This window comes from Tupaia chinensis, unplaced genomic scaffold (assembly GCF_000334495.1).
Source record: "Tupaia chinensis unplaced genomic scaffold, TupChi_1.0 Scaffold144336_1, whole genome shotgun sequence".
NCBI lineage: Eukaryota > Metazoa > Chordata > Mammalia > Scandentia > Tupaiidae > Tupaia > Tupaia belangeri.
Window position 1 is genome coordinate 627,910 of NW_006204194.1, and position 10,682 is coordinate 638,591.

Below are 10,682 nucleotides of genomic sequence, written 5' to 3' on the forward strand. Positions count from 1 at the left end.
CTTTTTGTTTTGTTTTGTTTTGTTTAGAGATTTTTGTTATAGGGAGCATGCACTCACTGGAGAGACAGAGAGACAGAAAGTGAGAAATCACACCCCCCCACCACCCCAGGGGGATGGCCATGCCACAATCACTTTTCTTCTAGTCTTCTCTAGGGGTTCTGGGCACACATACACATGTACCCAGTGTGAGTTTTAAGTCATTGGGTAGGGGACTCAAACTGTGGTTGACTAAATGGGAGTCCAGTGATGTAATCATTATGTCACCTGCTGGACCCCGCAAAGTATATCATTAATGATTTTTTTTTATACTGAAACATTAACTTCATTTGTTTCTTCTTTTTATTTTTGCCATAGGGAACATGTACTTACTAGAGAGAGACAGAGAGAGGGAAAATGAGAAATCTCTCGGGCAGGAGGGCCATGCCACAACCCCTTGTCTTCCATTCTCCTCTAAGGATTTTGGACATGAACACACATACACACACACGCTTGGAGTGACCTTTAAGCTGCTGAACTGGGACTTGAACCTTGGTCAGCCGTGTGTGAGTCCAGTGCCTTAAGCACCACATCACATGCTGGTCCTGTTGTTTTCTACTTTTTTCTTTTTTAGGTTTTTGCATGCATTTGCAGGAGACAGACAGAGAGACAGTGAGAGGGAAAGTAAGAATTCATCCCTCAGAGGGGATGGCCAGGCTGCAATCCCTTCTCCATTCTCCTAGGATTTTGGGCATGCTCACAAACACACCTGATGTGAATTTCAAGCTGTCAGGTCCAGGACTCAAACCATAGTCAGCCATGTGGGAGTCCAGTACCTTTCCCACCATGCTACCTGCTGATCCCTCTTCTTGCTTTATAAATGGTGTACTTCAATGTTAAACTTTACTGCTCTCATTTCTGAAACACTCTGCCATACTGTTTTTTTTTAAATATCAGAGTCAACTTGCACCACTCATAAATACTGGGATATTTAACATTACCAATATGGTTTGTATTATTTAAATTGGACAGTGCTTCAATACATTATTTACCCCCCCCCTTTTAAAGAGACTTTTAAATAATACTAACATTTAATTTAAAAAGGAGGCATTGCACAAACATACTGAGGAACAGTATTGGAAGAGTATTTGCATCATGGTTCCCCTAAAATAGAAATTTCAAATTGACTGGAAACTTATATCTTAATATTATGATTAAGAAAATCAGACTGACTGATGTAATGGGTTGATGCTGAAACCACCCAATACAATCTTATTATGGGTTCTAATTATAGTTGTCAGAGAGGTTGCTATGTGTGTATTTGGGACTCAGTGAAATACTATTAGGTCTTCAAATTAAATCATATTAAAACAAAAGTTTACTAAACACCAGGATGAAGAGTCATTGAAAAAATAATTAAGGAGTGGATTAAATCGCACATTTCCTAAATGAGAGAAATCTTGCAAAGCATAAAGTTCCAACATGAAGGTGCTTATTGTTCCTCAGACAATAGCTTAACAAAGGAAGCATCTTATTCTTCTTATAAAACAGCAGTATCTGCAATCCTGATACCTGTGAGTCCTAGAGAAACTTAGGACTTAGAGAAACTTCATATTTTGAGTCTTCCCATACAAAGCTTTTCAATCCCATTGCATATAAGGATGCAAAATAATACATAGATACTTTAAAATCTGTCTATAAGTACATCAATATTTTGTCACATAGAATTCAAATCTGAGACTGGCTGCCATGTATCCTGATCAATAAATTTACACATTTATCAGAAATCTTGGTGTGGAGACAGTCAAGTATCCGTGATGAATCTATAAAGATGCTTCCCATTTCTGGAATACTCAGCAACACAGTTTTTGGAAACATCACAGTCAACTTACACCACTTATAGGCACCCAGCTCCTACCCCTCACCAGAAATGTAATATGCAATAATGGCAAATTATGACTTCATTTGGTTATCTTATATGAAAGGCATTTGTTGAGTTGTCACCACTTTGAACATCTCTGGTTTTGGATATTGTGACTCCATGGACAGAAGCTATGCCTAGATTCATTACATTTCTTTCATTTCTCTTTTGGAGGTTTCACGATGTAAGAACCCATGAGCATTTGAGGCTGAAGGTGTTCAATGGTGACTATCTCCACTGTATGGATTTGGTGGTGGATGACCTGAACCTTACTAGAGCCACAGTAATTTCTGTCAGTGTGAACTCTCTAAGGGTGTCTAAGGAGTGTGTTATTGTGTATAAATATATTTGTGTTGTTTCTCATGAGTATAACTGGTTCCAGTCTTATAAGAGGTAAGCTAGACTTAAGGCTTCCCCATGTCCCAGCACACGTGGAACTTATCCAGTATGAGTTCTCTGGTGCTTGGTAAGGGAGGAGCTGTGTGTAAAGGCCTTCCCACAGTTCCCACACTCATACGGCTTCTCTCCTGTGTGGATTCTCCGGTGCTGAGTGAGGTGGGTGCTCTGCCTGAAGGATTTTCCACAATCCTGACATTCATAGGGCTTTTCCCCAGTGTGTGTCCTTTCATGCTGGCTGAGTGATGAGCTGTGACTAAAAGATTTCCCGCATTCATTGCACCCATAGGGCTTTTCCTTGGTGTGAATCCTCTGGTGTTCTATGAGAAGGGAGCTCTGGCTGAAGGCTCTGCTACACTCATTACACTCATAGGGCTTCTCTCCTGTGTGGATCCTCTGATGCTGAATAAGGGGAGCAAGCTGGCTGAAGGCTCTGCCACATTCATTACATTCATAGGGTTTCTCCCCAGTGTGGATCCGCTGATGTTTTGTTAGGGATGAGCTATGGCTGAAGGCCTTGCCACAGTCATTACATTCATAGGGTTTTTCCCCTGTGTGGATTCTCTGGTGCTGAGTGAGGTGTGTGCTCTGCCGGAAGGCCTTCCCACACTGACTACACTCATAGGGCTTTTCTCCTGTGTGTGTCCGCTCATGCTGGCTTAGTGAAGAGCTGTGACTGAAGGTTTTGCCACACTCATTGCATCCATATGGCTTCTCACCCGTGTGAATCCTCCGGTGCTCAGTCAGGAGTGTGCTCTGGCTAAAGGCCTTCCCACACTCACTGCACTCATAAGGCTTCTCTCCTGTGTGGGTCCTCTGATGCTGAATCAGTGGCGTGATCTGGGTGAAGGCTTTCCCACACTCATGGCACTCATAGGGCTTTTCTCCAGTGTGAATTCGCTGGTGTTTGGTCAAGGATGAGCTGTGGCTGAAAGCCTTGCCACACTCTCCACACTGATAAGGTTTCTCTCCAGTGTGGATTCGTAGGTGTTGTGTGAGGTGAATACTCTGCCGGAAGGCCTTCCCACATTCACTGCACTCATAGGGCTTCTCACCCGTGTGAGTCCTCTCATGCTGGCTGAAAGAAGACCTAAAACTGAAGGATTTCCCACACTCACTGCACTCATAGGGCTTCTCACCTGTGTGAGTTCTCTGGTGCTGGATCAGTGGAGCAATTTGGTTGAAGGTCCTCCCACATTGAGTGCATTTATAGGGTTTTTCCCCAGTGTGGATTCTCTGGTGTTTGGTAAGTGCAGAGCTGTTTCGGAAGCCTTTTCCACATTCCTGACATTTATAAGGTCTCTCTCCTGTGTGCGTTCGGTGGTGTTCAATGAGTGCTGAGCTATGATTAAAGTCCTTTCCACATTCCTGACATCTGTAAGATTTCTCTCTTGCATAGGTTTTCTGTGGAGCATTTAACTTTGAGTCCAGTTTCTCCCTCTTTCCACGTGTTCCCCACATGGGAGGACCCTGTCTTTCAGGAGTCATTGGTTGAACTGGGAGATTAGAGCTCATATTCAGGTTTTCCCCAAACCTGTTTCCCTGACATTCCTTCTGGGTGGGAGTCTTCACAGATGTGAAGGCTGCTTGCACCACACAGTTCACTGAACTTTTGAGACTCCATTCCCAGTGGCCCTCAGTGTCCTCACCCCTAGAGTACCACAGGCCACCCCACAGGAGTCTTCTTACCTCAATGACAGTGTTGCATGTTTCTTCAGAGATGCCTAGCTTTGAAACTGAAAGTGGAGTTTCCAAGTCTGAAAGAACAGAAAATGGAAATGTCCATTAATTCCTGTTTTGTGGGAAGAGTTGGGGTGGATGGGAGGGATAGGAAAAAAATGGATGACTTTTGAAAGATTCAAAGCACAAGAGGCTTTGGTCATTAAAAATACAATTCTGCAAATCTAGAAAGTAACATGAGAAGAGAAACAGAACAATCAGTGGTGGGAATGTTGGGATAAGAGATATGGAGTGAGTCTATAGAGGAGCACAGAGGAGTAGGGTGGAGTTAGGATGCTGAGGAGAAAGGATCCAGAGACAAAGTCCACAGATGTTCCAGATCAAAAGGAGCAGCACTGCAGCCAGGCCCCAACTAATAGTGGTAGGAGGCAATAGAGTGAAAGTTGTGGCATGTGGAAGGACTGCTGAAATTTTTTTCCGGAGGTATGTTGCTGTTGTCCCACCTCACCCCAGATGTATAAAAAAGCCATCAGCTCCCCACACTAGAAACAGCTGCAATGACCATAACAAGCAGGATACACAAATGACCTGTGGTGCTGGGCCAGGAGGTGGCATGGTGGTTAAGGTGCTGGATTTCCACATAGGCAATCACAGTTCAAGTCCTGGACCCAGTAGCTTGAAACTCATGCCGGGCACATGTGTGTGAGTGCTCAAAATCCAGAGAGAATGAAGAGATTATTGAGTGGCCATTCCCCCTGGGAGAGGTGATTTCTTACTTTCTGTCTCTCTAGCCAGTACACATTCCCTATAGCAAAAAATCTAAAAATATAAAAGGGGGGAAGGTGTGCAGGTGGCATAGCTGCTGCAGTTGGACTCCCACATGACTGACTATGGTTAGAGTCCCAGACCCATTGGCTTGAAACTCATGCCAGGCATGTGTGCCTAAGATCCCAGGCGGAGAACAGAGAAGGGATTGTTGTGTGGCCAGCTTCCCTGAGAGGTAATTTCTCACTTTCTCTTTTATTGTCTCTCTTTCTCTCTCTCTTTGGTGAGCACACATGTCCTAAGGCAAAAAACCTCTAAAAAAATGACCTGTGGTGTTCAAAGAACTTTGATCTGGTTTAGCCTGCCTTATAAAGTGGGATCCCCCTGAGGACAGAGCATTCCACCTACCTCAGTCATTGCTGTATCCCAGCCTATAGATAAGAGCCTAACAGGCTTACCAAATAAATACCTGTATCACTCTTCCTCCTTCCTTTACCTTTTTACTTCTCTGTATGGCTACTGGGCCTCAATGCAAGCTGGCACTGATTGGCCCAGAGGTATGATGTGGGTACTTTACATGCATCATGCTACATTCCAGTGAGAATTAAAAAAAAAAAAAAAGGTAAAGCCAGGTGTGTGTGGTTGGCAGAACAGGAAATCTCAAAGATGTTCATATCCTATACCCTAGAACCTGTAAATGTGTTATTTTCTGTGACAGGGAGGAATAAACATTGCTAATCACCTGATATTAAGATGCATTATCCTGGGTCCAGAAAGTGACTTAGTGCTTACGGCACTGAACACTCCCACATGGCTGACCACGGTTTGAGTCCCAGACCTGGTGGCTTACTTCCTTTTTTTTTTCCCCAGAGGTTTTTGCTATAGGGCGTATGCATTTGTCAGAAAGACAGAGACAGACAGAGAAACAGAAAGCGAGAAATCACCCCCCCTTGGGGGGGGATGGCCACGCCACAATCCCTTCTCCATTTTCCTCTTGGAATCCTGGGCATGCATGCTCAAACTGTGGTCGACTACATGGGAGTTCAGCGACATAGCCATTATGCTAACTGCTGGTCCCATGGCTTCCTTTCTTACTTTCCCTCTCTTTGTCCATCTCTGGTCAAATTAAAAAAAATAAATGAATAAAAAAATGAAGAATTAAATAAACAATTATTTTTTAAAAATAGAAAGAAAAAAAAGACACACTATCTTGGATTATCTGGTTAGGACCAATATAATCAAGAAGGTCCTCAAATGTAGGAGAGTCAAGAAAGTCAGAACAGAGTGCTACGATGTGAGACTTCACCAGCCACTGCTGACTGTGAGGATGGTCAAGGCCATGAACTAAGGAATGGGGGCAGCTTCTGGAAGCTAGAAAATGCAAAGAAATGGATTTTTCCCTAGAATCTCCAGAAGGAACCAGCCCTGCTTGATACTTTGATTATAGGCTACTGAGACCCATTTTGAATTTCTCATTTCTAGAACTTTAAGATAATTAAGTGTATAGGCTGGGGCTGGGGGGTGGTGGTTAACACAGGCAGATCTCACATAGCCTACCATGTAGTTCAAATCCCAGATCCAGCAGGTTGAAAAGCATGTTAGGCATGTATGCTTGTGTGCTCAAAATCCTGAGAGAAATGTTGAAGGGATTATAGTGTGACCACAAGCTGAGGGTGCTTTTTTTCTTTGGCAAGTGCATATATCCTCTGATCCAACCTCTGCCCCTGAAAGTGTGTACTTTCTCAGCATTCATCACAATCTGTAATTACTCCTCTCATTGTTTATATTATTATTTTTTCTATTTATTGTGTGCTCCTCCTCTCTCGCCAAGAATGCAAATTCAGTGAAGATGGAAACTTGGTCTTAGTCACAGCAGAATGGGTGTTTGGTGAGCACTCACAAGATTGGGTGGTCATTTTGCTGTAAAGAATTAGAGCAGATTTGGAGGCAAATGGGCTCCCACCTCACTTAGGCACACACCTTGGGGAATTCTGGAGTCCAGTGCCCATGGCTCTACCTCCTGTTCCAGTAGGGAGATGACTTCTGGCTTCGGAAACCAATATCCTGTTCAGGGTGAGACCCAGAGTGAACATTTGTGTCCTGGGATCTGGACCCTCCCTAACCCTCTGCCCACTCCATCTTCAGTCTTTAAGGTTCCTTCCAAGTGGCTACAGGCTGCCCCAAGGATCTGCAGCTATCGGTGATAACAGACCCTGATGTTTCTCTGGGAATCCATTTCCCACTCTCCTTGACATTACTGCTGGTTCCAGAGTAGACATGTGACCCAGGCCTGGCCAATCTGAGCTCTGCTTCCCCTTGCTTGCTGGCAGCAGTGACCACTGTGAAGGGGACCTAGCAGCTAAACCAAAACAATGAAGGGGACTTTGATAGATGTCTGGGATATAGACTGTCTTTTCTGCTGGTACTGGGCCCAAGAAAGGCACTCTGGCAGCTGTCTTGTCACTTCAAGAGCCCATCTGGAAAGAGAGCAAGAAAGAGGTTGCTATGGTATGAATGTTGATGTCCCCCTAAAATTCATATTTTGAAACCAGATATCCAACATGATAGTATTAAGAGGTAGGCAGCCCAGAGGTGGTGTGGCAGTTAAATCAGGTGGATCCCAACATGGCCAGTGTGGTTCAAGTTCTGAACCCAACAGCTTGAAAAACATACCAGGCATGTATGTGTGTGTGTGTGTGTGTGTGTGTGTGTGTGTGTGTATGCCCCCCCAAAGAAAAGAGATGGGGTTTTTATAAAATTACTAAGTCATGATTAACTCATGAGTGGGATCAGTGCCCTTATAAAAGCAGCTCCAGAGAGCTCCCTGGTCCTTTCTGCCATGTGAAGATGCAGTAAGAAGGCACTTTTTTTTTTTTTTAAAGAGAGATTTTTTGCTATAGGGTGTGTGTGCTTGCCAGAGAGACAGAAAGCAAGAAATCACCCCCTCCTGGGGGTACAGCCATGCCATAATCTCTTCTCCTCCATTCTTCTCTTAGGATTTTGGGCATGCATGCACACACACTTTGTGTTGAGTTTCAAGCCGCTGGATCTGGGACTTGAACTGTGGACAGCCACGTGGGAGTCCAGCAATGGAACCATTACACCATCTGCTAGCCCTAGAAAGCACTATTAATGAGGAATAGGCCTTCAGCAGACAGTGAATTTGTTGGTGCTTTGTTCTTGGGACTTAGCAGCCTCTAGACCCCTGAGTAATAAATTTAGAGTTTATAATTACCCAGTCTAAGGTATTTTGTTAATAGCAGCTGCAATAGACTAAGAGGTGCAAAGGGAGGAGGTGAAGAGGGAGGGGGCTCCTGATAGCACCCCAGGAAGACTGAGATCTCCTTGCAGTCATGGGACCCAGTATGTCTCACTCACTCCTTTTCTCATTTCTGGCATTTTCAGATTGGATCTATGACTTGTTAATACTGATCCTAATTGATATTTCCTATACTAAAATGGTCAGGTTCCTGAAGTACAATTTGCAGCCCAAGCATTTCCTTTTAAGGAATTAAGAGTATGTGCTGGGGACAGACCATTGGTGACATGTATGTGGCCTTACCCACAGAGATCAGGAGCCTGAGGGTCTCCAGCATCACATCACGGAACAGAGTCCTCTGGGCAGGTTCCAGCTGCCTCCACTCCTCCTGAGTGAAGTCCACAACCACGTCCTCAAAGGTCACTTGCTCCTGAAACATCACATGAGTGTTCTCAGCCAAAGCAAGCCTGGCACTGGCTACTGGTAGGGTAGCTGATGAATAGGGGCATCAGATAGGCTCAGCTGGATGGTGTTCTTCTGGGTGTGAAGATTTGGATCAGGCTTTTCTTTTTTTAGAGAAATATTTTTGCTTTGGGGTGCATGTGCTTACAGGAGAGACAGAGTCAGAAAGCAAGAAATCATCCCTCATGGAGAACAGTCATGCCAATATCCCTTCTCCATTCTTCTCTCGGGATTTTGGGCATACACAGACATGTGCCCAGTGTGAGTTTCAAGTCACTGGATCTGGGACTTGAATCATGGTAGACCATGTGGGAATCCAGAACTTTAACCATTATACCACCTGCTGGTCCCTGGTTCAGGCTTTTTGGTGGGGCCTATTGAGGGGTTGGTCCTTAGGAGGTAAGCAGCCGCACCCATGTTTCCAGAAATCTCACTGTGGAGAAAGATTCTTAAAATAAGAAATTGTGCCAAGAAGTTAATAATAATGGTGCTGGGATCCCAACTGTGGTATGTGAGCTGGTAGACACTGCTCCCTTAGGCTGAGGTCACATGGAAGGCCCAACTGTTATTCTCAACACACTCTAAAATTCAGGTGTGGTGGTACACACTTATTATCCCAGGTACTCAGGAGGCTGAGGTAGGAGGAGTGCAACAAAGCAAATCCCTGTCTAAATATAATCATGATAAGGGACCAGCAAACAGTGTAATGGTTACATCGCAGGACTCCCATGTAGTCGACTGCAGTTCAAGTCCTGGACCTGGTGGCTTAAAACTCACACTAGGTGAGTGTGCGCCCAAGATCCTGAGAGAAGAATGAAGGAGAAGGGATTGCAGTGTGGCCATCTCTCCCTCAGGGTGATTTTTTACTTTTTGCTATAGGGTACATGTTAATACTGATCCTAATTGATATTTCCTACACTAAAATGGTCAGGTTCCTGAAGCCCAATTCGCAGCTCAAGCATTTCCTTTTATAAGGAATTAAGAGTATATGCTAGAGACAGACCATTGGTGACATGTATGTGGCACATGCCGTATAGCAAAAATCTCTCTAAACAAACAATGATAATAATAATGGTACTCGGGCATCAACAATAAAAAAGTGAGAGTGATAGGTGTGCTAGGGTTCGCCAGGAACCATGCTTTCCTGGAGCCCCTGAGCAGACAGCTAGGTCTGGGCAGGGGGTAGGGGAATACCTGGAAAACTGTCAGGTTGTATCCCTGCTTACTCTGCCAAAAAAACCATCTCGATGGATCCAAGAGGGGCTTTAAAAAGTTTATGGAAATGCATATTATGAAAAAACTATGCACAAACTTCACATTTTTTGGTGCCAAAATAAACTCACACCTTAATTCTATTTTTCCATAAACTTTTTGAAGTCTCCCTGTTTATGTTCAACATATGATGTACTTGGTACACTAATTCTGTTAACATAGTATCTCCTACAATTCATTAAGACAGAGGCCAGGGACCAGCAGGTGGCAATGGTGGCTAAGGCACTGGACACTCCCACGTGGCAGACCACATTTTCAGTCCCGACCTATTAGCTTGCTTTCCCTCTTTTTCTCTCCCTGTGTCTCTGGTCAAATTAAAATAAATGAATGAATGAATAAATAAAATTAAATACATAATTCTTTAATAATAATAATTAAAAAAAAAAAGACAGAGGCCAACCAAAGCAATCAAATAATGGATGACAGACATGAGCCAGAAGGGAGCCTATTACCTCAGGGAAGGGAAGGCGGCTCTCAACTGCTGCACACGCTGGATGTACTTCTTTCTTCCATGTGACATGCCTAGTCTCTACAGACATCTGGTTTTGTGCTTGGATTTGGCAGGGAGGGTTTTGTGGCCCATATGGCCAACTGGGAGTAAAGACAATAATGGTCGGGGGTTGGCAGGTGGCATGGTGGTTGAGAGTGCTGGACTCCCACATGGTCAACCGTGGTTCAAGTCCCAGACCTGGCCACTTGCTGTCATGCTTTTTCTCTCTCTCCTCTTTCTCTCTCTGTCCCTCTCTGATCAAATTAAAATAAATAAATAAAGTTTGTGGGAAGCTGCACACAAGCAAGTCTGCCGAGGTTTCTCAGAGAGCAAACAGTTACCATGATTGGTTCCCTTCCAAAAACCTGACCTTCGAAACCTTGCTCTGATTGGCCACTAGAATCCCTCAAATTTGCATATCCAGCACCTCATGATTGGTCCAAAAGCAACCAATCATAACC

General features: G+C 44.2%; 1 protein-coding gene across 8 annotated transcripts in view; it reads right to left on the reverse strand.

Annotated features, from left to right (window-relative positions):
- Positions 1-788: 788 nt before the first annotated feature.
- Positions 789-10,682, reverse strand: part of ZNF135 (zinc finger protein 135) — a 15,773-nt gene continuing 5,879 nt past the window's right edge. For 3 of the 8 annotated variants that reach the window (XM_006166736.2, XM_006166737.3, XM_027767596.1), the window contains exons 3-5: positions 8,301-8,427; positions 6,719-6,802; positions 789-4,050 (exon numbers count right to left, since the gene is read on the reverse strand). In XM_006166736.2, the coding sequence (XP_006166798.1) occupies positions 2,336-4,050; positions 6,719-6,802; positions 8,301-8,427 (1,926 nt within the window). In that variant the 3' untranslated portion in view covers positions 789-2,335. Of the gene's footprint in view, positions 4,051-6,718; positions 6,803-6,950; positions 7,203-8,300; positions 8,428-10,682 lie in introns of those variants that run through there. The other 5 variants (XM_014583512.2, XM_027767598.1, XM_027767599.1 and 2 more) reach the window with 3 other exon arrangements.